The sequence below is a fragment of the Salvia miltiorrhiza genome, chromosome 7 (assembly GCF_028751815.1).
Source record: "Salvia miltiorrhiza cultivar Shanhuang (shh) chromosome 7, IMPLAD_Smil_shh, whole genome shotgun sequence".
Lineage (NCBI taxonomy): Eukaryota > Viridiplantae > Streptophyta > Magnoliopsida > Lamiales > Lamiaceae > Salvia > Salvia miltiorrhiza.
The window spans coordinates 5,733,361-5,758,388 of record NC_080393.1 but is presented as its reverse complement, the minus strand read 5'-3'; the positions used below and the strand labels follow the sequence as shown (position 1 = coordinate 5,758,388).

Genomic DNA, 25,028 nt, shown 5'->3' with positions numbered 1-25,028 from the left:
CGAAGATTAGTGTTTTCCACGATTCTTGGGTGCATGGAATGTCGGATGGGAAAGTGTGTGGTAAGGGTGCAATGGGTGATCGAGACTTGAAGGTGGATCAACTTATTGACACCAATCGGAAATGGAATAAGGAGTTATTGACTAAATGGCTTTGGCCCTATGAAGTTGAGGATGTCTTACAAACCCCGATTGCTGAATTTGGTTCGAATGATAACATGAGTTGGCGTTTTGAGCCGCGAGGGGAGTTCTCGGTGAAAACGGCGTATTTGTTGGCCCTAGGATATTATGATACTAACCCTTATCAGAGTGGTGGTGATCGGAAACGCTGGTCTCAGCTAGTTTGGAGTCCCTCCCTACCGCCGAAAGTTAAAGTTTTCTTATGGCGAGCTCTCAATAATATTATTCCGACGGGCGTGAATTTAAAGCAGCATAAGGTGCCGGTGGATGGTATTTGTAGCCGATGTCATAGCAGGTGGGATGTCACGGAACATAGTCTGCTCTTTTGCCCAACCGTTCGTATAGCATGGAAGAATTCTACTTTCTGGAAGATTGTGGTGTTTTATTTGTGAGGTGAATCATGGCAACACTAAGCTGGAGTTGGTGCCTTCGGTTGCTGACAGTAAGGTGGCCCTAGAGGCGTTTTGGGATGCCAAATCCACCTTCTTCGTTGAGAATATCATGGGCATGCAGCTTGGACAGCGGAAATGGATAGCTCCGAAGGCGGGGAGGCTCCGATGTGATGTTGATGCTCTCTTTGATCCTCAGAGGCGGCAGTATGGGGTTGGCATGGTCGTTCGGAATCACCTGGGGGAGGTGCAGCTGGCGGCGGCGAAGCCGAGTAAGGCAAGCTCGAATTCACTAATGATGGAGATCATGGCGGTGGTGGCTGGCATTACTTGGTGTGTGGAGCATGATTTATTTCCTATTGAGCTTTATACTGATTCGATGATGGTGGCAAGAATCATGGCCTGTCCGGACGAGGAGGGTCGTTTTTTGCCAGATGATATTCTTGAGATTCTTACTTTGGCTAGATTGTCTATGCTTCTTAGCGTTAATCATATGTATAGAGAGGCGAATATTGTTGCTCATAACCTCGCGCATTTTGCGCGTTCATGTACGGAACCTATCTGCTGGGTTGACGAGGTTCCGGCTTGGCTTCGTGACTTGATCTCGAAGGACATCTCTTAATATATGTTCTTGGCATGTCTGGTTTAGGCATGCCTTCCCTTTCCAAAAAAAAAAAAAAAGAAGGGCCTTTCAAAATTCAAACTAAAATATATGTTCCCTTTCATCATAACAACTTTTGAGCCATCAACTAATAATGGCAAAGCTAAAACTTGGTGATACACGGCCCTTTGAAATATATCTTCGTTATTAAATGAAGTCACATGCTAGTCATTAAATTCGTTATAGTTTTATTTTTAGGTGAAAGTGTATTTTTTTTTTTCAGTAAATATTTAGAGAACGTTGAGAATTGAGATGTTGCTAGGTGTTAGATTTATGACAATTTGTTTATTTTGAGGAAAATTAGGCATTTTATTATAGTTTATTCTTCTAAAAGAAATGCATATTATATCTTTAAGAGGAATCTTATGATCTAACCACATATTTTTTGGTATAAATATTAAATATAATTATGAATATATCATTAAAATATAAGTTATTTAGATTTTTGATCCGTTTGTAATTTAACACTTTCACACATTTTTTTACGATTAAAGTGAGGCTATCGTGTTGTTAGTGCAATCACATGCTTTAATTGAAACGTAGACACTTGCTTCTTGCATATTAATGATACTCAAGATTAGAATCATGATGACTCGTGTAGCATTCTTAATCCTACAAAAAAACAAACTATTATTATTATTATTATAAAATACATATTTAAAATTCAATTGCCATATAACAACTCTAATTTATAAAATTCAAAATACATAGTTACTGTTCTCAAAAGATCGCCATGATATCATGCCTTTTTTATAATCAAAAGAGAGAACTATTATATAATCAAATAAGCTATTTACACGTAAACGGGACCTCAATATTTTATAAAAGTGAAAAAACTACAACGCACATAGGCAGAACCACTGTCCATACCAAAATAGAAATTATGTCGCACGTAGATGGATTGAAATTTTGAAATTTTTTACTTTATAAATGTTGATTTTTTTTTTAAATTACTCAACTTAAATAATATAATAACTTATAATCAGAACCGTTGACCCGGGCCAGTTTTGGGCCGGTTTTCCGGTTAACCCATGGCAACACTAGGACGAACTAGTATGAGAGATTTTGCAACGATTAGAAAACTTGACCATAAATATCTAACCGCTTTGTATTCGGATCATTGACCCCGACCCGCTTATACGATTATTCGTTGTCTGCCTGTCTTTTTTTTTTTTTTTTTTAATTTGTTACAACAAAAGAAAGGAAAAAACTCACTCACATTCTAGCTCCTAGGGTGACTCGAACCACCGACCTATTGGTTGGAGGGGAAACGTCTTACCAACAGACTCCGCTTCATCGTCAAAAGTAAAGTCGCTGTCTGCCTGTCTTGTTTCCCAAGTTTGGACTCCCAAAATAATTTTCATCTATTAAAATCATTTTCTACCCCCAAAATAATTAATTATTCCTTTTAATAATTTCGGGCAATCAGAATATCATCAAAATCGAAAAAACCCTACGCATAACATCCAATTCCAATTCAATCTCATTTCATCACACACAGCTCACTGAGTTTCAGAATAATTCAAGGAAGAAGCGGAGCCAAAAACTGACGCGAATCGTTAAAATTGTATAATGATCTATTCGAGAATCGGAGCTTCGCTATCTCGCTCCTCTCGTTACAGGGTATGTGATTCTCACTGTGTGAATTTGATTTCGATTCCATTTTCTTATTGTTTATTTATATTTTGTTACGTTTTTTTCTTTTTTGTCCAGATTATTTATCGCGATTTTGGGTCTTTTTGTGTTTGTACAGAATGTGATTAGCGGAGCTAGTAAGGGGAGGGCCCTCATTTGTAGTAAAGAGAGCTTGGGGGATCCGAGTTCAGATAGTTTGAATGGCTATCTCAATCAGTTCGAGGGAAAATTAGAGTTTCCGAGAGGGTATTTAGCTGCTGCTGGAGCTCATAAAGGATCGACTTCTAGGGCTTCTTTATCAGATTTTAAATACCTCGCTGGAAATCCTGGAATTTATAGATTTTTCTCTAGTAAAGCGCCAAAGAAGAAGAGTAGGAAGCACAGTTTCTTGGCAATTGACTCCGTTTTTGGTTACTTCGATAGCTTATAATCTTGTTTCTGTTTGTGCAGATTATGAGAATTTTTATCCTAAAGACAAGAAGGAGATTCCGAAAAAGAGTGAGCAGAAGTCGGAGTCCAAAGGTTTGTGAGCAGAAGTCGGAGTAATTAGTAAATACTAGTACTATTTATATGAAAGAAGTTTCGTAACTTTTTGTTCATTAAAAAAAAAAAAAAATCAAACTAGAGTGACACAGAGGTCTTAAAATCAAATGCTCTTCAAGTAGTTATCCAATTAACAGATATTTTCTTGTGTCAAAGTATATATTTTGCATTCTATTACTAGTAAGTAGAGTGTCAATGTTGCCAGAGTTTCATTTGTCTCTGCACAGCTTTATCACAAGGGCATCAGTATGTTTGGAGTTCAGTTCATTATGATCTTTATCGTTTACAACTGTTTATTGGACGCAAATTGCTTCAGGGGTTGGGATTGGAAGTTTTTGCTTACACAATTTAGACAGACCAATCATTACCCTAATACTTTAGAGAGGTCTCTCAGTTGAGTTTTCTGATTAAACTTATACTATCTTAGAGGAAAAGAAGAAATCTGAGGATGGTGACAGCAATACTATGACATTTACCATGGATCTCCAAAACATAATCGCTTCTTTGCTGGTGATTGGGTTGTTCTCGTCAGCAATGTCATCAAAGCCGAATGGAGAGAAACAGGTGTACAATTAGCTTATTTACGAGTTAGTGCAATATTATTTGTTCACATGAAATTGTGAATAGGACTTAATTAAAACTGCTATGTTAAGTTTAATGCCTTCCAGCTGTCTAGTTTTTAAGGCTGCCTCTTGTTAATTTTTAGTAGATATTCTCTTTCTTTTTTGTCCGTCCCTCCACCAGGTGCAAATTTAACACTAGGGTTTTAATATAAATTTCTTGAGGTTGTGCTATCAGCCCTAGGTGAAACCCAAATTGCTTTAAGGAAAAGTTATAACAAAAAATGCATCTTTGTTAATTATGACATATAAAAACATGCCAAAAAAGTCTTATTGTGTTATCTGCAAATACTAAGCAGCTGAAGGTCATATAAGTTATTTACTATCTATCTATCATTTTTCTATTGAAGTTTCTTTTACCTTTACTAGGTCGATCATCTGAATATATTTTTCGATCTTTAGTTGTTTCGTAATTATGTTCCTCATACCAGTTTTGTATTTTTGGTTTGCATCTTCATGCCAGATTAGGTGGCTTACTTTTAGGGACTGTATGACGTGAACTCTGTTTTTCCTGTTTGTTTCTGTGGGTTGTCGCCATTAACTTAATGGTTTAACTTATCATTCATTGTATTGCAGATTAGTTTTCAAGAGTTCAAAAATAAGCTTCTGGAACCAGGTTTAGTCGACCATATTGTTATTTCGAATAAATCTGTTGCCAAAGTTTATGTAAGAAGCTCGCCGCAGAATCTTAGTAGCAGCCCTGATTCAAGTGAAGTATCTGACTTTGATACTCCAGTTAGCGACACACAGCCAAAAGCAAAATCAAGTCAATATAAATACTACTTCAACATTGGAAGTGTTGAAACATTTGAAGAAAAATTGGAGGAAGCTCAAGAAGCATTGGGCATAGACCCACATGATTATATACCCGTTACATATGTTTCTGAAGTGGCCTGGTTCCAAGAGTTGATGAGGTTTGGACCCACTCTTCTGTTATTGGGATCACTTCTTTTCATAAGCCGAAAAATGCAAGCTGGATTCGGAGTGGGTGGTGGAGGTGGAAAGGGTGGTCGGGGAATTTTTAACATTGGAAAAGCTCACTTTACAAAGATGGATAAGAATGCAAAAAATAAGGTTTGCTCTTAAGTTTTCCTGATAAGATCATGAGTATCTACTTGCATTTCATTTGCTATCCCATCTTATAAGGAGCCAGTCTGATGCTGACATTAGGTTCTGACTTTCTCTTTTCTGCATTCCAGGTTTTCTTCAAAGATGTTGCTGGTTGTGATGAAGCAAAGCAAGAGATTATGGAGTTTGTTCACTTCCTAAAGAATCCAAAGAAGTATGAGGAGCTGGGGGCAAAAATCCCTAAAGGAGCTCTATTGGTTGGACCTCCTGGGACCGGTAAAACTCTCCTAGCAAAAGCAACAGCTGGTGAATCTGGTGTGCCTTTTCTGTCCATATCTGGTTCTGATTTCATGGAGATGTTTGTGGGAGTTGGGCCGTCGAGGGTTAGAAGTTTGTTCCAAGAGGCAAGGCAATGCGCACCTAGTATCATATTCATAGATGAGATTGATGCAATTGGTCGGGCTAGGGGACGTGGCGGAATGTCTGGTTCCCATGATGAGCGTGAAAGCACTCTTAACCAGTTGCTTGTGGAAATGGATGGATTTGGAACAACTGCTGGTGTGGTTGTTCTTGCTGGCACTAATAGACCAGATATCTTAGACAATGCATTGTTGAGACCTGGTCGATTTGATCGGCAAATTAGCATAGACAAACCAGATATCAAGGGTCGGGAGCAAATATTCCAGATATATCTGAAGAAGATTAAACTTGACAATGAACCTTCTTTCTTCTCTCAGAGACTAGCAGCCCTCACTCCTGGATTTGCAGGTGCTGATATTGCAAATGTTTGCAATGAAGCTGCTCTAATTGCTGCTAGATCTGACCAAGCAAAGGTGAAAATGGAACATTTTGATTCAGCCATAGACAGAATCATTGGTGGTCTTGAGAAGAAAAATAGGGTAAGTTGAAAAATGCTGATATTTTCTTGGATGATTTTGCTCAGTTCTACCATGATATAAAAAGGATAATTATGACTTGTTTGTGTTTTCTGTTCCTTTAACAGGTTGTAAGTAAAATTGAACGTCGGACTGTAGCCTATCATGAATCAGGTCATGCTGTGGCCGGCTGGTTTTTAGAACATGCAGAACCTTTGTTGAAGGTTACTATAGTTCCTCGTGGTACTGCCGCACTTGGCTTTGCACAGTATGTTCCTAACGAGAATCTTCTGATGACGAAAGAGCAGCTTCTTGATATGACTTGCATGACTCTTGGTGGACGTGCGGCTGAACAGGTAGGAATTTCCTGAGTATACTATGAAAACAATATAAATTCCATACTTAAAGAGCTTGCTTTGCCTTGTGAGGATTTCCTGATTTTCAACTTTTTTTGTATCTATATCTGATTTATTTACATATAACTTTATTATTCAGTAATTATGTCTGATGATGAACAGCTTCTAGTTGGGTTTTAATTTCAACCATTCTATGTTATTGAGCAAGCTTATAAGCTTGGTATTTCAAAAGATAAACATTCATTACTCCTACCACTGTGAGTTTATTTATGGTGCAAATTTTCCTGTCCAACTCTAGGTGATGCTGGGAAAAATTTCAACTGGAGCTCAGAATGATTTGGAGAAGGTGACCAAAATGACATATGCACAAGTAGCGGTATATGGTTTTAGCGACAAAGTTGGACTTCTCTCTTTCCCTCAGAGGGATGATGGATTTGAGATGAGCAAACCATATAGCAGCAAAACAGCAAATCTTATAGATACTGAAGTCCGTGAATGGGTTAACACGGCATACCAACGGACAATTCAATTAATCGAGGAACGCAAGGAACAAGTGGCGAAGATTGCCGAGTTGTTGCTGGAGAAGGAAACTCTTCACCAGGAGGACATGGTGCGGGTGCTCGGTGAGAGACCCTTCAAACCGGCCGAGAGGACAAATTACGATAGATACAAGCACGGATTTCTGGAGGAAGACGAGAAGGAGCAGAGTACATCAGAGGATGATGGAGCTGCGCCTCTTGCACCTGAGGCTGTCCCGACGTAGCATTTGGTTTGTAATTCGTCCTAATTCACCAACCAAGTGTATTGACTCTCTCTTGTTTCTGATGTTGGAAGCGCCACTTCGGTGAGTGCTGTTCCACGACATCAATGTATATTCAATTCTTGCTTGGGCTTTAGTTATGCAGATTGTAAAACTCTCCTTATAATGGTTGCGACTGCCTTGTTGGGTTTATTTCTTTTTCTTGGACCAACCAGGCAGATCGACTTCTTGGCCAACCACTTCTTTTCATATCTTCTCTTTAGTTTTAAATTTATCAATGAGTAAATGGGGGAGAAAATAAATTTCTTTTTAAATTTCTTATTTTCTATAAAAGAGAATCTGATCATTTTTCATTTATCTTTTCCACTACAAGGAGAAATAAGTATTATTTCTTCATTATTGGTGTGATAATATTATCCCCTATTAAGCTTAACTGAAAATTAAAAATGAAAAAAATGTGAAATTATCTATTATAAAAAATGATTGGAAAGAAAAGTAGAATTTAAAAGAGAATTTTGTTTACCCTTCATTTTCTTATTAAAAGTAGAGGGGGTTAAGGGAAGGGAAGGGAAGAAAGGCATCATACGTTTTGACAAACGAATATACTGTATGCGTAATTTGTGTGTGTGACTGTAATTAGAATTGATATATCATTAGTAAGGTAATTATTTTATTTTATTTTTATTGATAAATTAACAGTATTAAAAAAAAAAATTAAGCTCGTACCACAGAAAAACTCGAACCCAAAATCTTCGGCTTTAAGCATTAAGCCCTTTATCGCTTAGCCACACACACAATTTATTGTTTGTGCATTGACATTTACAATAAATTCTGAAAGTAAGAGCATCCATAGTGGGGGTGACTTGATAGCTGACCTGATAGAGGGGGACCATATTGGGTCAAGGAGGCTGCAATGGGATGACATGATAGCTGACCTAATCTTTTTAGCTTTGATTATTGTATTTGTTTATTTAATTTTAATTGCAGAAATTTAAGTAACACAATTTACTTCAAATTAAACTTCATTAATTTTAAAAATCCTAAAGATTACATTAAAAAAAAAATCTAAAGACATAATTTAAAATTACTTAATTTAAAACCTATCTAGTTTCCACCGGCCCTTTGTCGAGCTATGATCTGCCACCCGTTGCTTGTGTTATTCGAGCTGCTCGGGAGTCATGTTGGAAGTCTTCATGAACATCATTCGATCGTCGTGGATCTGCCTCTTCAGCTCGTTCTTCTTGATGTACTCACCGATGATTTTTTCCAGCTTGTCGTCCGATCTATCCAACCTCTCCTTGTATTGCGGTGGAGGCTCCGAGCTTTGCGACGCCTTCCCCTTCGCCGCTCTCGCCGCCTTGTTTCCAATTGGGCGGGAAGACGTGATCTCCTCGCCCGACGTCGAGGTGGCGAACTCGCTCGTCTCCGACGTCTTCGTCCTCTTGGAGGAATGGACGTCGCCCTCAAAGTATATGGACTTGAACCTTCGGTTGATGCAAAGCATCTTCCATGCATTCCTGTAGTTGAAGGGGCTAGAAATGGGGCTCCTACCATAGAAGATGACTTGGGCCATTTGTTGGAGCATGTCGTCGGAATGGCCGGAAGGTCACTTCACGCAAACCTCCACCCAAACATTCTCCCACAACTTCACCTCTGCAGCCACTTGGGCGAAGTGTCCCTTTATTTGGCAGGGTTTGAAGGCGACTCCGAGGGGGGAGTTTACCCGCTCTAGAATATGGCCCCAATAGGCCTCTCCCTTTTAATCGACACCCCGGACGGCATCGTTGGTCTCCTCTGCCCAAACACGGACAATAAGGTCTGTCTCCTCCTGGGTGTAGGTGTGCCGAGTGGCTCTTCCTTCCTCCAGCATAGGAGCCGGTGCCTTCTCTTTGAAGACCATAGTCTTCCGCCGCCCTCCTTTCTTGGGCTTTGACGCGGAATGGGCGGCCGACATCTCCTCCTTGCCGCTTGGACGAGGTTCCTCCTCCAAGTTGATGCCCGTCAAATCAGGATGATAATCGTCTCCGCCGGAGAGGTCGGGAACCCAATTTGAGTCGTACCAATTGGGATTGTGTTGATCCATTTTTTTCTTGAAAGAATTTGTGAAGAAGAAGAAGAAGATAGGAGAAGATGTGTGAAGAAGAAGAAAAAGATAGAAGTATTTAAAAAAAAAAAGGAAAAGGAATAACGGTGAAATGATCGAATTAAAAAAAATTGTTTTTAATAGGCAACGGCTGAATTTTTAAAATTTTTTGATTTTTTTTTAATTGGCGCGTGCTGAGCGCGCACGCCAACAACCATCAGGCCAAGCCTGGTAGAACAGGTCAACCTCGAGTCCCCCAGGCGTGCAGTGGGTGACCCAATTTCGGGGGTGACTTCTATCGGGTCCCGCTGTGGATGAACAATCATGGAAGTTTTTGCTTTTTGGTATATGACGTTTCGATATTAACAACTGAAATTACATCAGATTGCAACTCGATGCGCCTCCATTATTTTGACACCAAATAGTTACACTTTTTCTTGAAATATTTTTTGTTTTAAACTAAATAAAAGACGTTCTTTTAAAATTGCAAAATACTAGTAGAGAATCGTAACTTAGTAGAGAAAGATATACCAACATATGTGATGGTATCGGCATACTTGTTGATTCAAGTAGATAACGATGGAACAATACACGTGCAGCATCGATACAAGCAGCAAAATTATGTTTAATATAGCTTAATATGAATTCTGCATCCGAGAATATTTACACTTTTCACAATATTGAAGCAAGCAAAAAAAAGGGTAGATACGAAACATGCACCTGCATTTCAAAATTCAAATGCACAGACTGCAAGAGGGAATCGAAGACTAAAATGTAGGTATATATCGGAATAGTAATTAATAAAGAAGATTAAGATATCAATAACATATATCCCTGAACACAAAAATGAAATTATACAACCATCCTTTGAAGTTATAAACTCGTAGTTGGAGACAAAATCTCCCTTCTGTACATTGTGGCCATCGAAACATTTCCTCTCACTAGTTTTCATTCCATATAAGAGACCAAATACAATGTGAATAATCTTGTTCTCTACTCAAACCAGCGCCTGAGAGATCTGACGGCTTATGCATCTCTCCAACGAAATCAGAAGTCGAATTCTCCTGTTGCCTGGTGAAAAGCCCAATACCCGAACCATTACAGAGAAAATTCACACAAGCACAGGTAAAGAACACGTAAGAGAAGCATACTTTATAAATAGAAAGGAATCGTAACACGACATGCACCTTGTTGAACAGAATGTCTTTGTTATTTACGTGCATAATGCCATCCTTCAATGTGCACTTCCACCTGCTCTTGGTTCGTGTTACCTGTAGATACAAGTATATCTTTAGGAATATCGAGAAGATATTGCTAACAGAATGAGATAACCATCATCGGGAAAACCCAGAGTAAACAATAAGATTTTGCAGGTTCAGCTCAGTACCTTGTCAAACTGAGCTAGAACCAGATGTGTCGTGTTCAGGTCCTCCCCCTGTTCCAGATCATCCAACTCATCATCATCATCTTCATTTAAGGGTTCATCATCATCATCGTCTACAGGTTCATTTGGAACAGGAGCAGGTGTTGCTGCTTGCATCTCTAGAAATACAGATGGGTCGTTAACAGTTCTTAACATGTGGGAGGCACTCAATTTAGGCGACAACTTACCATTGGGCATAGGTGTGTTCACTATGTTGTAGTCTTCGTTCATGACTCCTTGATAATTGTACATCTTTTAAGCCATATAAGAAACCAAGTTAGTTTAGAGAATATGCATTTAGAGAGAGAGAGAGAAAGTAATAATTGATTAATGAAATATGTAAAAGGTATAAGTGATACAAATAGGAATCAATACCATCAGGCATGTTTAACCCATAAATTTACAGGAGTAGTTTCTAAGAAGAAGTCTAACGGAAGGTTGGTTAAGTAATCCTATTTTCTAACATAAAGATTAGTTATGCAAACTTCATTTCTCTAGAAGACCATAGTGAGAATCAACTCTAAGACAACTACAAGAGATATCCTGACATATTTGTGGTTGTTATCTATCTGCAGAACATTCAACACTTTGATCCCACAAGTGTGCTACTTTGGTTAAGGAAAGAGTTCGAGAAAATATTGAAATCTCCATTTACATCCAATCATATTGACATAGAAAAAGAAAATGTAAACAAAGATAAATACAAATTCTCATTTCTCACAGCATCCAGCAACTGATTCTGGAACCAGAAAGGCCCAAAAATTGGTGGGTTATATGAAGTCCTTACGATAGAAGCCAAACCCCCCACCCCAGGGGGAGGCAGCCCTTCAGAAAATTGCAAAGGAGCAAAATAAAAAACGACTACCAGTAGGTGGCGATAGCCACCTAAACAGGTTAATTAAATTTAACTGCATGCTAGTTCAAAGACTACAACCAATAAGACTCACACAGAGGTAAACTCACATTGGGAGTAGAAAGCGCATCATCATATGGATCTGGTATGGGTCCGTCCAACTGAGGAATCCTACAAGATGGTGATCCTTCTTGAACAGGCATTTGTGCAGTGCTCCCTAGACCCACCTGCCAAAAGTATGAAGTCTCAGTTACAAATAGAGGAAAACAAATGTCCTACAAGTATGAAATGCCTAACAGTCCACTGAAGTGGCTAGCACAGTGAAGGCGGGTGAATCGTTAAAGATCAAGGTCATATTCCTAACCTTCCTTGGTAATAAAGTCTATAAATTGTTTCAAGACATGCTTGCATGTTCCTCTTTTACAAGATAACCCTTTTAATATGTAAAAACTCATTGAGGAGATTCTATGTAAACATAAGGTATACTTTAGATACTTCACATGTGAATGAAAATAGACATCGTGCTTGAGAACCAACAGGTGTAAAGAGGATGAATCTAGACAGCTTCCTCAATCCAGAAAGGTTTGTTTTAGAGCAATTTTCTAATTCTCAAATAACAATTTGAAAGTATAAGAACAAAATAGGGGTTTATTCAGGCACCGTGCATTCTATCAACCAACTGCCTGGAGGCTGGATTAATCTTTGAGACAACTTAGTGGAAAAATAATCATTGCTAGGCTGTGGCTTGAAATCAAAACTTCACCTTCAAAACCTCTGGGAAAATATCGCCAGCTCCATCCTGCTGGGGGATGTATCCACCAGAATGATATTGTGGAGGAATGTCGTCGCGTTTCCGTTTTCCAGAAGGCATCAAGAAAAAATCCTGCATTGAGTTCTTCACTGTTATATCCTGTACTGAGTGAAATGAAAGAATAATTTGCAACATTACTTTTACAAGTGATTGTGTGCACTTATAAAAGAAGCATGTGTACCAATGTTTGCTTGCAGTTTTTGGGACATACAACAATCAAATTCATTCAAACAGAAGACTGAATTTGGTCATTTGCAGATCATTGTTACCACAGAATTCAGTAGAATAATAGTTGACAAGACTATCAAGGGATGACAGTAACTTGGTTTTTTTCATGACATCACCAGCCAATAGATTAATGTAATATCCTACGAAACTAAAGTGTGGGTGTAGTACATATGCATGCTAACTAAATGAAACACCACCTCATTACATTTACTATTCAATTGCCCAAATCTCTACCCCACTATGAGGCAGAGCTGATTTAATTTTGGTGTTCTGTTGTCAAGTCAATTACTTCCTGATTCAATTAGAATTCACACTTAGTTGAGTCATAAGAAAGTCAAACCAATGGGTTATTTATACGATATTAGCTTTATAAGTAAATACTACACCGAACATCAGATGCACCACTCTATTACATTCGATGAGAGAATAGAATACTTCAGAGAGAAGATTCCACTTTTAACTTTTACAAAAAGAGATTGTTTGTCGAACTCCCACCAAGGAAATAGGACAATGCAATTTGCATAGATGAAACATTTGTACATGGGTAATTTTCTCATATTATTGGGCATATATAGTACTCCCTCTGTCCACGAAAAATTTGCCACAATTTCCTTTTCGGTCAGTCCAAGAAAAGTTTGCCACATCCATTTATAGTAGTATGGTACACACAATTCACCATCTTATTTACCTTCTATTCTCCATTTAAAATGGGACCCTTCTCCACTCACAACATTACCAACCATTTATTAAAACATGTGCCGCCCACAATGTGGCAACTTTTTTGTGGACGGAGGGAGTATCTATGTTACAATTGATTGGGCTGCATCCATCTAATTCAATTATAAACTTGAAATAAACCTGAACGCAAATGACAATAACCTGAGTTGATGGATGATTAGGTGCTCCCTTGTCACCCTCTTCTCGACCTTCCACATAAGCTACAAAGAAGAAAAATTGAATTTGAAACTAGTGAAGATTACACTGCCTTCCAGCAATTTATAAGTTTTTCAATATACTACCACCATTGACATCTACATAGTTACTTAGAGAACATTGTTATAAATCTTCACCCATTACACTCACCAACATTCACATCGAGAGGAGGCCTTTGATTCAACCAAGATGAAGGTGGCTGCTGCAAGAGTAAAATATAGATTTCAGTTGAACCACCTACCACCGAAAGGAAAAGAGAATGCAGATATTGCTAGTGAACTTAATAAAAATATGAATCCGGATTACATAGATATATTTGAAAAAGAATCAGAAACATTCTCATCTTAAAATGAAAAAGGATGAGCAAATGAGGTTGCAGAAAACAAGCTTGTCAGCCAAAAGTGACAGTCACACCCACCACCAGAAAAGAAGGTTCAGTATAATGATACCATATATTGGCTAGGCCTTCCAGCTCCAGCTCCAGCTCTTATCTGACCTTCACTCCCATTAACATTATTAGAGGAGTATTCGTTGGGGGTTATCGGGGTGCCACCAGTGGGAATGTTATAGTACGGACTGGTGTCATTTCCAGGAAGAGGAGTTTGAGCTGTTCCAGGAAGGGGAGTCTGAGCTGTTCCTGGCAATGGTGTCTGGGCCATCCCCGGCAATGGCGTCTGCATGGGTGTTTGTAACGGAGTCTGGAAGCCCCAAGCAAAAACATCAACAGTAAAAAGTCAAAGGCATAATATCATCATTTTGATCCTCACCATTAACAATGATACCAAGCACTCACCGGAGGAAAGAGCATGTCAGCAGTGGGAGTTTCATACTCCTCAGTGCCTTCATAAGGTACGTTAAGATCATGCACGGGATTCGGCGTGATTGGACCTCCTGCTGCTTTTTGCTTCGCCGACCTATCTATCGGACCCAAAATTGCACCAGCTTGCATCATTTTCAGTTCCCATAACTGCGAAATCCCACCAAAAATAAAACAATCAACAATACTATTCCAGCCGCAGATCCAACGATTTCAAAACCCTGAAACTACTCAATCATCCTTCAATGAAATAAATCCCAACACACTCCTAAAACCACACACAAAACAAAGGTCCATCACTAAACCCTAAAACAGCTCAAAATTCAGCATCTCATCAAATTAAAAGAGAGCGGAGGATAAATTACTCCTTGGAGCTCAGCGAGGACGGCATCTCCGGGGCCTCCGTCGTTGATGAACTCATCTCGGACCTTGTTGATGACGTCCTCGATTACGTGGATGTAGATATTGCTGGTGCCGGTGCTCGCCATTTCTTCGGAAAAAACTAGAATCGAGCAACGCGAAGGCAGAAGCTCCGAATCGAAAGCCTCGAAAGTGAAATCAATAGATTAAGGTGTGAATTGGAGGAAATAAAGAGAGAGAGAAAGGCAGGTCGCCGGCGAGGGGAGAGAAAGGCGGCGAGAGGAGGGGCATGAGACGGACAAGGGCGGAACAGAAAGGGAGAATAGAGAGTGGAATATAAATAGGTTTGCATCCGTTTTTATGCCTCAATTCCACGTGGCATCATTTGGTGGCTATATCTTCTTTATTTCCCCAAATAAAGAAAAACAAAAAAACTTTCCTTCTCACTTCTCCAAAGTCATGTGATATGTAATTTTTGCATATAAAAGATTTTCATTTTTAATTATCATATTGACAACGATTGCGTCTTGCATTCATATTTAAATATTTTTGTAATTTATACAATATAATCGACTAACTCTATTTTAGTCAGCTAGACAAAATTTAAGGATATTGTTTATATTATTGGTGTCTAGAATTTTTAAAGGAATTGTAATTCAGTGCTCGAACTTCAATAAATTTACATTTTGCATTTATTCGGGGCCAAAGGGGAAATTCAATAAAGTTTAGGGGGCAAAATGAAAATTGCCACTGTTTGAATATATCGCCGCCACCGGAATTCACAAGGCCTTTTTAGCACGGAATACATAGGAAACATGCCGCCGGCCATTTACTCCGGCGCCGCCGCTTCCCTCAAGCTTTATTCTACGAAATCCATGCCGTCAGCTGACTCCTCACATGTAAACTGCCGCTTGTCGCGCTTCACGACAGCCGCCTCCGCCGCGAAACCCTCCCGCTGGTCTCTTCATGGCTCCACCGCCCTCGTTACTGGTGGCACCAGGGGAATCGGGTATGGCTAGGTCTGTCACACCAATGGGGTGTGCTTTATAGTTCTATTTATAACTTAGTCGAGTCAGATTCAAATTCCTGGCTTTTCCATTGCGCTTGAGCATTCAGTTAATGTTTATTCTTGATTTGGTAGCATTATTTTTGGCTGTTTATTTTGAAAAATTGCATAAATTCTCACTATGTGAAAAGTTTGAGTGTAATCTGAATTGGATTTCGATGAGCAATGGTTGAAGGAAGGAAGAAGTAAAGAATAGACCATAGAATAGAGAAAACAAAGGAAGAAGGTGGGGATGCTGTTAACCTGCAAAACTCAGTTACAGTTACTCCATCCCACCATTTCTCTGCCAGTTACTCAGTTACAGTTACTGTAGTTTGTGAGTCGAGGCTGAAACACGTTGCTTAACATCATTCCAACATTGATTCTTGAGATCGTAGTTCGACTTTGACTGTGCAGTTTAGGTCTGTTCTTTATTCAGAAGGTGTGGGATCAAGCACTGAAGTAGACGGTGTTCATCACTGCTTATCACCTTTGTTGATGGTTAAGGAATGATGCAATTTCTAATGTGGGTGTTCTCTTGCATTTTGACCTTCTAGGCATGCAATTGTGGAGGAATTGGCTTCTCTTGGTGCCACAGTGCACACGTGTGCAAGGAACGAAGATGAGCTGGAGAGAAGTTTGAGGGATTGGGAAGAGCAGGGTCTTGGAGTTACGGGCTCGGTGTGCAATGTATCTTCTGAACCTGACCGGGAAAGGTTACTCGACAATGTTAACTCTGTATTCAATGGGAAGCTCAACATTCTTGTAAGTTAATCATCTAGTTCACTCGAGTTATCATCTTCTTGTGTATCTTTTATGCGAAAATCATTTGAGAACATGACATTTCTCAAGTATCATGTAGCTTTGTGGTGAATCAGTTTCTGCATAAGCCTTATTTTGCTTTTATGTATCTGGCTTCAGTAGATAAACAATGTTGGAACAAACATCCGGAAACCTATGGTTGATTTCACATCCGAAGAATTCTCATTGGTTATGGGAACGAATTTTGGATCTGCTTTCCACATGTGCCAACTTGCTTATCCTCTACTGAAAGCCTCGGGTGCAGGAACCGTCGTGTTCACCTCTTCAGTCTCTGGTTTTGTATCATTGAAGAATATGTCTGTCCATGGGGCATCCAAAGGTAATACTGGCTCATCTCAAAACTTCGTGCTGGAGTTATAAGTACTTACCTAACGAGCAGTATGTCATCGTCTCTAGGTGCAATCAACCAGCTCACGAAGAATCTGGCATGCGAGTGGGCGAGGGACAGCATTAGAGTGAATGCTGTTGCGCCATGGTACATTCGGACATCCATGGTGGAGCAAGTAGGTTTTGTTTCATGTTTCCTTGTCTTCCGGTTTTTCAGTATCAGTTTTTCGTTGTCTTTATGATCCCACTCTCGTGCTCTAGGTTCTGGGCAACAAAGAATACTTGGAAGAAGTGTACCACAGAACTCCAATGCGGAGGCTTGGAGATCCAACGGAGGTGTCATCGGCGGTGGCTTTCCTTTGTCTACCTGCGTCGTCGTTTATCACTGGCCAGATAATCTGTGTTGATGGTGGGATGTCTGTAAATGGCTTTTATCCAAAGTACATGTAAAATTTCTAGAAACTGAGTGATGTGCAATTTGATCCTGGAGATTCTAACATCCTGGCCTTTATAAGATTCACAATTTACATGAATTGAATTGAATATTCAGTCAAAATGGTCCAATAAATGGTTCAGAATAAAGGTGGAATTCCATTCGTGTGGGTTTTATGCAGGACACAAAATCCATAACAAGCCACAACCTAATTCCACAGCACAAATTGTTGATCAAAAAGCCACGAGAAAAAAAACTAAATTCAATCTGCAACCAAGATGATCTGGAACCATATCCCACAATTGAAGATGATGCTCCAAGACTGTACTCTATCATGTTATGATGCATCCGACAAAGAATCATCGTCGATTTTACATGTCCTTCATAGCCATCTCTTCTCCTTCACTTTTCAGCGCCTTCAGTTTTCTATAACCTGTGTCAGTGCCGAATATCCTGCAAAGTTATATGTTAGAAGCCATAATACTTTGATTTGTTATATAGTAAGGCAATATGAAAATGATGGTAGAAAATTTTCAATTTCCTAACAAGTTTGACAAATGTCATACCAAGTATTACAAGATAGTACTGCCTCAAAAAAAAAGTACAAGATAGTATATAAAAAGTGAACATAAGAAAGCAGAGAATTAAAAACCTCACCAGTCCATGTAGACAAAAGTTGATGAATAGTTGCCGCTCTTGGTGTACAGCAGTCGGTGATGATAGTCATGAAAATCAGCACTGGAACCGAGAAAGGGAATTATGAACTTGAAACAATTTAAACACAGGAAAAACGAAGAATCTCATAGTACTCAAAAGAGAAAAGATACAAGTGTACGAACCCTCCATATAAAGGCAAATAGTTTGAGAGGCTCCACGGGAAATGGTATCCACAATGTGCCTCAACGGTTTCAAGCACTCTAAGAACCATCCATAACCAGAGTGTTACTAAATGGGGACCTGTGATTGCAGGACCAAGTATTGTAGCAAATCCAAGAAACAAAATCTCAGCAGGGTGAGCATATTCAGAAGTCAATCCAAATGGTGTTGCGTATCTGCATAGGCATTGAGCATATTGATAAAATGCTTTTGGCATAAAAATGTGACACTTCTGACTTCTTACAGCCAGTGGAATGAATTTAGTTATTAGAGCATAATCATATGTTAACTCACTCATGATGGACACTGTGGACATGCTTGTAAAGCCATTTTGTATGCAAAATCCTGTGACCCCAGTAGAACACGAAATCCTCCAGGATGAAGTAGAATAGAATCTGAGTTGATATTACTTTCCTGGAGAAGCATGCAATATGAGTAAACAGCAAACAAAGGCAACCTATCTTAATCTGTGTGAAACAGGAAGTTAAAAAACATTCCTTAAAAAAAAAAAAAAAACCACCCCTCAAAACATCCCTCAACCTCATACATTATAAACTGAACCCCATTCTAATTCTTCCTGCATTTAAACCTTCCATGATGTACAACTCTATGCGTGAGTGGAATTCAATCCAAATTATTCAATATTCTGAATTACAAACAGGCAGCAAAATTAGATTACACTATGCTTTTCCGTTTTATATCAGTATAACTTCTGAAAGAACCGACAATACAGGGGCACCAACCATTAATCATTTCGTTATCAAGAAATCAGTGAACAGGGAATCGGGCAAAAAGAATAGCATCTGGAAGAGAAACAAATTGTTGTTTGCCAGAGGTTCAATTCATGCTAAAGTCTGAAACTATTTCAGAGCAAGATTATCATATTAAGTAAAGACTGTCCACAAGCACTAGAGTATAAGGAACCTGAGTATACCAGGATGGCAACGGAAGGGTACTCCGCATGCCCATGAATCTGAAGACGGGATATGACAAGATCATAACAGGTAGATTGACACAAAAATGATAGAGCAATAGCCTAGTGATGCATTTCTCTTGAGCATCAACTGTGTTGTTTTTAGTCTGCACGAACAGAGGAAGCATCACATAATAATGATCACATATTCCATGTGATAATGTAAGACGAGCAAAAAGGTGGAAACAGGAAGCAAATTTTCGATGCTCGACAAGTATGTCTAATTACAAATCTGCATCACCCCTTCCCCTCATCCATTCCTTTCTTTTTCCTCAACAATATTACAATGTTTAGCTCTTTGCTCTTCAATTTGATTTTTGTGCTAAGTTAGGGAAAGTAAATTGGTTTTGAATGGAAGTAATTAGAAAAAGAAAACTATTACGAATGACTACGAAAAAGGACCACCAATAACTAATAGTTGGGATCAACCATATGAAATTACCAACTATTTGCTAAGGTTATTAGTGTTTCTGCTTGTCCTCTCACCAGAAAATTTCTGAAACTTTTACAGTGAACATGGCAGCAACTAGATCGCAAAAGAAGTACATATCATAAAGTTTCAATAATCAAAGAATAGTGAAAAATAATTTATTTGGTCATTGGATAAGCAAAACTGAGATAGTTGGAGGATTTGAAATCTGATAGAAATATATCAATCTCATAGCCTCTAAATGGGAAGCTTTTTATTAAAACTGAAAGTCAAAACCTAAATTTTTTTCCACCCATGCCTTTTGAGTGAGCAGAGAATATTTAAATGTTCTTGTGAAAGATGTTTACTCCGAAATTCCCAGTTCTTAAGGAGTAAAAACAAGACACCAGTTCTTAAGGAGTAAAAACAAGACACAAAGTAGCAAAATGCTCACAGAAAACACTAAGGTGAGTGATTGAGATATTTTTCAGTTCATTCCTTGTCTCCTTATTTGCAGCACTGCTCGTATTAAAAGCTAGGCAAACTCGAATTTGTTCTAAGAATTACAGGCATAAAGTTATTTTAAATGAGTTTTTATCATGGAACGTGATTGAGAGAATCAATGTCACAAAACAACTTTCAAATTTGAAATCACTATATTAAACCTGAATTTTGTACTGGTTCAGCCATCCTGCCCTTTCCAGGAATATAAATGGAAGTCCCGACAAAAAGAATACACTCTCGTGAAGAAAGAAACTTCCAAGGCATGCCAGTTGAAAGTCACTAAAATTGGTTATGAGATACTGCAACAACAAAATAGAAAGCAGATCATCATAAGGAGTTTTAATGATTAAATTACACATAAAGAATGTAAAACCAGGTCAATATTCATCGAGGATATCACTAAGAATTCAAAAGTTATACACCTTTCCAATACATAACAACATTTCATTGAAACTTTGATTAGTAGAGATGAGCTCTTTCAAATGCAATGTATATATGTAAAACCCATGCCTTCACAACCCATGAAATGATAGTTTACTAATGTCCTAAATTCGAAGACATCATTTCTAGAGTCCACCTTTGATTCTTTCTATTCCCAAAGATAAGCACATGATACACAATAAAGCATAGTTTATTTAGCTTTAGGGGTGGTGTACAAAAGGACAATATGAAAATCATTCTTAACATTGAGTGATTTTCTACATAAGCATAAGGTACATCTCAAATAGCCTCCTCTCAAGTTCTCAACTAGCCTAAAAAGGTCACTAGCCTAAAAGAGAGAGCAGGTATCATATTATATCACGCCAAGTTCGTGTTTAGCCATTAAAGTATAACTTCTTACTGCATACTTGAAGAAGGGGAGTCAAATAATCAACCTAGACAAGCTTGGAGCAAGGCTTCATCAAGATTTTCGCCTCTTAAATGCTTTTATAATTTCCTTTATACTTAGGTGTCATTTCAATTGTTTTCCAGTTGTTTATAAAACCCAACTAACATTATTGCAATGCAGAATTTGACTCGACTAGAGGAGAATATGTCCAATACTTCTCATTTACTTAGCCCGTTATAACTGTTCTATTGATGATATGGCATTTATTTCATCTTACAGACAATCTCCAACACCCAGCCCCATATTATTCACACTTCAGCAAACTTGTGTGATGTGCCCAAGCAGAAGTTTCAGCATTCGAGCCCCTAAAGACCTGATTCACTTGTCCTAAAATACTGAGTCTGTCAACAAGACAATTTTAATTACATAATATTCCAATGAGTGAAAACTTCATCACGAAACACTGCCATTTTATCCAGGTTAAATGTCACGAGAAAAACCAATCCAATATATAGAGAAAATATTCATCTGAAGAATCATCCACGTTGCTTATATAACACCACAAAAATTCAGGTACATGCATCATTCACAACCGGCAATGAATCTCAAATTAAAAAAATAATAATAAAAATGCAAATGACACAGCTAACAAGCAAAAAGCAGATCAGACGACAAATATCACGAATCCGACGCAATCAATCAATAATTCGAGACACAATGACGTTAATCTAGGGCACATCAAAGAATAAAAAACGAATTTATTACGGTCCAGGCGGAGTCGACGACGGACGCCATGGCGAATGCGCCGCAGTTCCTGACTTGATCTCCACGAAGAGAAAATGAGAGACAGTGTCGATAGAGATGAGTGACGAGTGTATGCTAGAGAGAGAGAGAGAGAGAGTGGGGAAACGACAGACTGTCACGGGGGAATCTGAGAGCTCTCTTATATCTGCACCAGCCCTGCAAATATGTGAGTGTATGTGTGTGTGTGCGCGATTTAATTATAGTTGCGTTTGTATGATACACGTCATGCGATAAAAATCAGCAAAAGGCGGGGAAGGGAACTTTCTGGTTCTGAAAACGACCCCAACAGCCTACAACCGAGACCGCCTACGAATATGCTATTTTAAATAATTTCTCTCAGTAAATCATATTTATCAAATCTAGTACTCAATAAATGATTTTACCATGTTTGATATTGGCTAATACATTGTATTAACTAATTTAGTACAGATCAATTTAGTATTTGGTATTATTTAGTAATAATGCGGATGATCCGGTTTAATTCCATGACCCAGTATTATTAATTCAGATTTTTTAAGATTAATAATACCACCTCCCCCTAGAATTAACTTAAATCAAAATATTCTGTATTTAGCCATGATAGCAAACACCAACTCAGCATTAATAATCTGTCATCATCCACGCCTTGATTACAAATTATCCCACATAATCCTTTAATGAAAATCAAACGAATATGTAATAAATAATATAGTAGTTCAAATCCAATATTATTATGCCTAAGATGTAATGTTATTGACCAGTATATATCAATGAAAATCTTCCCCGTTGATAAATGAGTGACAAATCACATTAAATTTGTATTGCCAAATACTCAAATCAATATTTTCATCGCAAAAAAGTCAAAGTTATTTGTTACCATTGCTATAATTTAAAAATCAATAGAGGACAAATAAATTTGTTTTTAACATTTAAAAGAAGAAAAGGACAATAAAAAGGGGGAATGAAGCAATCTATAAATATTTATGCGGAGCGTGGATTCATTGCAACCATATGAATGATGACGAATGATGGTATGTTTAGGACCTTAGGCCTTATGTGTTTATTTCATTTTACTTCGACTTTCGGCTTATGATAGAGACAAAAGATTTTAGTATGATTTAGGCCTATGATAGGGACCATTTGAAGCCCGTTTACACGTCATAGTCTCGTAGCATAATTTTAGGGGTGATTTTATTTATAGTTCTCATTTTACTTTCTTATACTTATTATCTAAACTAACATCATCCGTGAACGATATCGTTTTTACTTTTATCATTGTAATATGTTCATAATATTATTTTCATTTTTATTTATAGTAGTAGGGTCCACAAACTCCACTCACAATAATAATAGGATCCAAACTCCACTCATAATAATATTCATTACTATCAACTATTATTAACCATTTTTTTAAAACTCGTGTTGTCCACAAAATGAAAAACGATATTATGAACGGAGGGGGTAATTAACAATTTATCTTGTATTTTATCTTATACTTAAATATGTGACTAATAAATAAAATGACGGCTGTGAATAGAAATACAGAATCACCCTAATTTTAGGGAAACAAGGACCGTGGTTTGTCTCATTTTTGCTTATGTTGGGCTTGAGGAATTAAGCATGTAAGAGCATTCACATCGTACGAGCCCTTTTGGGGCTCTATAGGTGTGGATCTCACTTACAGGCCCATTCTTTGCAATGGGAGCTTTATAACTGGCTCTATATAATCAATTTTATTTAGTACTCCCTCCGTCCCATGAATCTTTACATGTTTTCCTTTTTGGGTCGTCCCACGAATCTTGACACGTTTCCTTTTTGGGCAATAATTATTACCTTTCTCTCTCCTACTTTATCACCTTTATTATATTCTCTCTCCTACTTTATCACTTTTATTACCTTCTCTCTCCTACTTTATTAATTTTATTATACTTTATTAATTACACACTTAAAACACTAATCTACAACTCCTTAATTCCCGTGCCGAACCCAAACGTGTCAAGACTCGCGGGACGGAGGGAATACAAAATAAATATCAAATATTTTATTAAATTTAAAATTTTAATATTAAATTAATTAAAATAAAATCCAATGATATATATATATATATATATATATATATATATATATATATTAATTTGACTATGGTCGGATCGCACCAAATGGTTCCTAAATGTGTTCAATTAAATTTTTGCTAAGGCGATTAGAAATTACCATTAAAACTATTTGAAAACTACATTAAGTTGATTTTGTATTGAATCTCACATCGAAAAGCGCATTTATTTTCTACAATGTGTAGTGCATTATAAAAAAAATATACATTAAGTTGATTTTGTAATGAATCTCACCTCGAAAAGTGTATGATTTTCTACAATGCACAATGCATTATGAAATAAGAAGTTACATTAAATTGATTTTGTATTGAATCTTATATTAAAGATTGCAAGCGTATCTACAATGTGTAATATACTATGAAAGTGAAGCTACATTAAATTAAAATTAAAATCACAAAACCTTAAGAGTCTTGTGCGATGTTCCTATTTGGGCTTCAAACCCTTGGGCGCGGCAACGACAGCGGGCTCGTTGGAGCACGGCTCGAGCCATCCCACCATAAATGAAGCAATTTATTTGAGTACGGGATTTAAGAAGTTGTTGCTTAGTGTATTAAATATATTTAATTATATATATAATTAATTTTTTAAAAAAATTATTCAAAAATAAGGAACGAGAATTAATTAGGGTGATTAAAAAATAAGGGTGTAATTAATTTTATTAATAGAGTCTTAAATTTTCTAATTTTTACCAAAAAATGAAATAACTCACTTACGTTGGAACGGCCCAAAAATGAATACGACTCAATTTCAGTGGGACATAAGGAGTATTATACATATGCGTAACATATGTAATAAAACAAAATTCCAAGTCAGAATCACGAATATAATATCCATTCATTCTCCAAATGAGTACCCATATTTTATTTTTGATTTGTCCCCCCCCCCCCAATGACTCAATAACATAGTTATTTCCCTTTTTAGTAAATGTATCTCTCACAATAAAAAATGAAACTCTTATTTCAGTTACACACTAAATCAAATTTCTTAAAACTCGTGTAATTTTTAAACAAGTACTCATTTAGGAGATCGAGGGAGCATTTTATTTTTTTATAAACACAAATATAATACTTTGTTATTTACAAAAGATTAATTGTCTATAAATTATTGAACTTTCATCAAATTTAAATTTTATACACAAATTTTAAAGTTTGGCGTGGTAATTACTAATTAATTATTGATTTAATCTGATTTTGCTACCAATTAAGATTCTGACCAAATTTATTGTTGGCATGGTTAGCCGAATAATTAGGGTACCGACATTGTCACAGCCCACTATCCCAATGACGGGTTAACCGGGGTTGACTTGGGTGAACAATAAGAAATG

The 25,028-nt window shown here is 37.6% G+C and overlaps 4 protein-coding genes across 6 annotated transcripts; 2 read left to right on the top strand and 2 right to left on the bottom strand.

Moving 5' to 3' along the window:
* The first annotated feature begins 2,587 nt into the window (after nt 1-2,587).
* On the top strand, nt 2,588-7,320 carry LOC130991984 (ATP-dependent zinc metalloprotease FTSH 10, mitochondrial-like). The gene is made up of 8 exons (XM_057916424.1): nt 2,588-2,850; nt 2,981-3,233; nt 3,313-3,384; nt 3,833-3,969; nt 4,602-5,099; nt 5,225-5,992; nt 6,097-6,324; nt 6,623-7,320. The coding sequence occupies exons 1-8, from the start codon at nt 2,800-2,802 to the stop codon at nt 7,085-7,087; spliced, it is 2,472 nt and encodes an 823-aa protein (XP_057772407.1). The 5' UTR covers nt 2,588-2,799; the 3' UTR covers nt 7,088-7,320.
* A 2,628-nt stretch (nt 7,321-9,948) lies between these two features.
* On the bottom strand, nt 9,949-15,042 carry LOC130991983 (transcription initiation factor IIA large subunit-like). 2 transcript variants are annotated; one of them, XM_057916423.1, is made up of 11 exons: nt 14,598-15,042; nt 14,209-14,382; nt 13,865-14,113; nt 13,566-13,617; nt 13,362-13,420; nt 12,207-12,326; nt 11,554-11,670; nt 10,779-10,842; nt 10,555-10,709; nt 10,355-10,438; nt 9,949-10,238 (listed from the first exon to the last, which is right to left on the bottom strand). In XM_057916423.1, exons 1-11 carry the CDS (start codon nt 14,718-14,720, stop codon nt 10,215-10,217), a joined length of 1,221 nt encoding a protein of 406 aa, XP_057772406.1. In that variant the 5' UTR covers nt 14,721-15,042; the 3' UTR covers nt 9,949-10,214. The 2 variants fall into 2 exon arrangements, with proteins under 2 accessions (XP_057772406.1, XP_057772405.1); XM_057916422.1 differs by having other exon boundaries at nt 9,949-10,438; nt 14,598-15,026.
* Nucleotides 15,043-15,305: 263 nt separating this feature from the next.
* Nucleotides 15,306-17,319, top strand: LOC130991981 (tropinone reductase homolog At2g29260, chloroplastic-like). Of its 2 annotated transcripts, none has more exons than XM_057916419.1 (5): nt 15,306-15,601; nt 16,195-16,402; nt 16,562-16,778; nt 16,856-16,962; nt 17,048-17,319. In XM_057916419.1, exons 1-5 carry the CDS (start codon nt 15,408-15,410, stop codon nt 17,234-17,236), a joined length of 915 nt encoding a protein of 304 aa, XP_057772402.1. In that variant the 5' UTR covers nt 15,306-15,407; the 3' UTR covers nt 17,237-17,319. The 2 variants fall into 2 exon arrangements, with proteins under 2 accessions (XP_057772402.1, XP_057772403.1); XM_057916420.1 differs by having other exon boundaries at nt 15,419-15,611.
* On the bottom strand, nt 17,272-21,901 carry LOC130991982 (methylsterol monooxygenase 2-2-like). Its single transcript, XM_057916421.1, has 7 exons — nt 21,576-21,901; nt 20,143-20,280; nt 19,030-19,175; nt 18,390-18,509; nt 18,059-18,271; nt 17,877-17,957; nt 17,272-17,672 (listed from the first exon to the last, which is right to left on the bottom strand). The coding sequence occupies exons 1-7, from the start codon at nt 21,603-21,605 to the stop codon at nt 17,591-17,593; spliced, it is 810 nt and encodes a 269-aa protein (XP_057772404.1). The 5' UTR covers nt 21,606-21,901; the 3' UTR covers nt 17,272-17,590.
* Between the last annotated feature and the right edge of the window lie 3,127 nt (nt 21,902-25,028).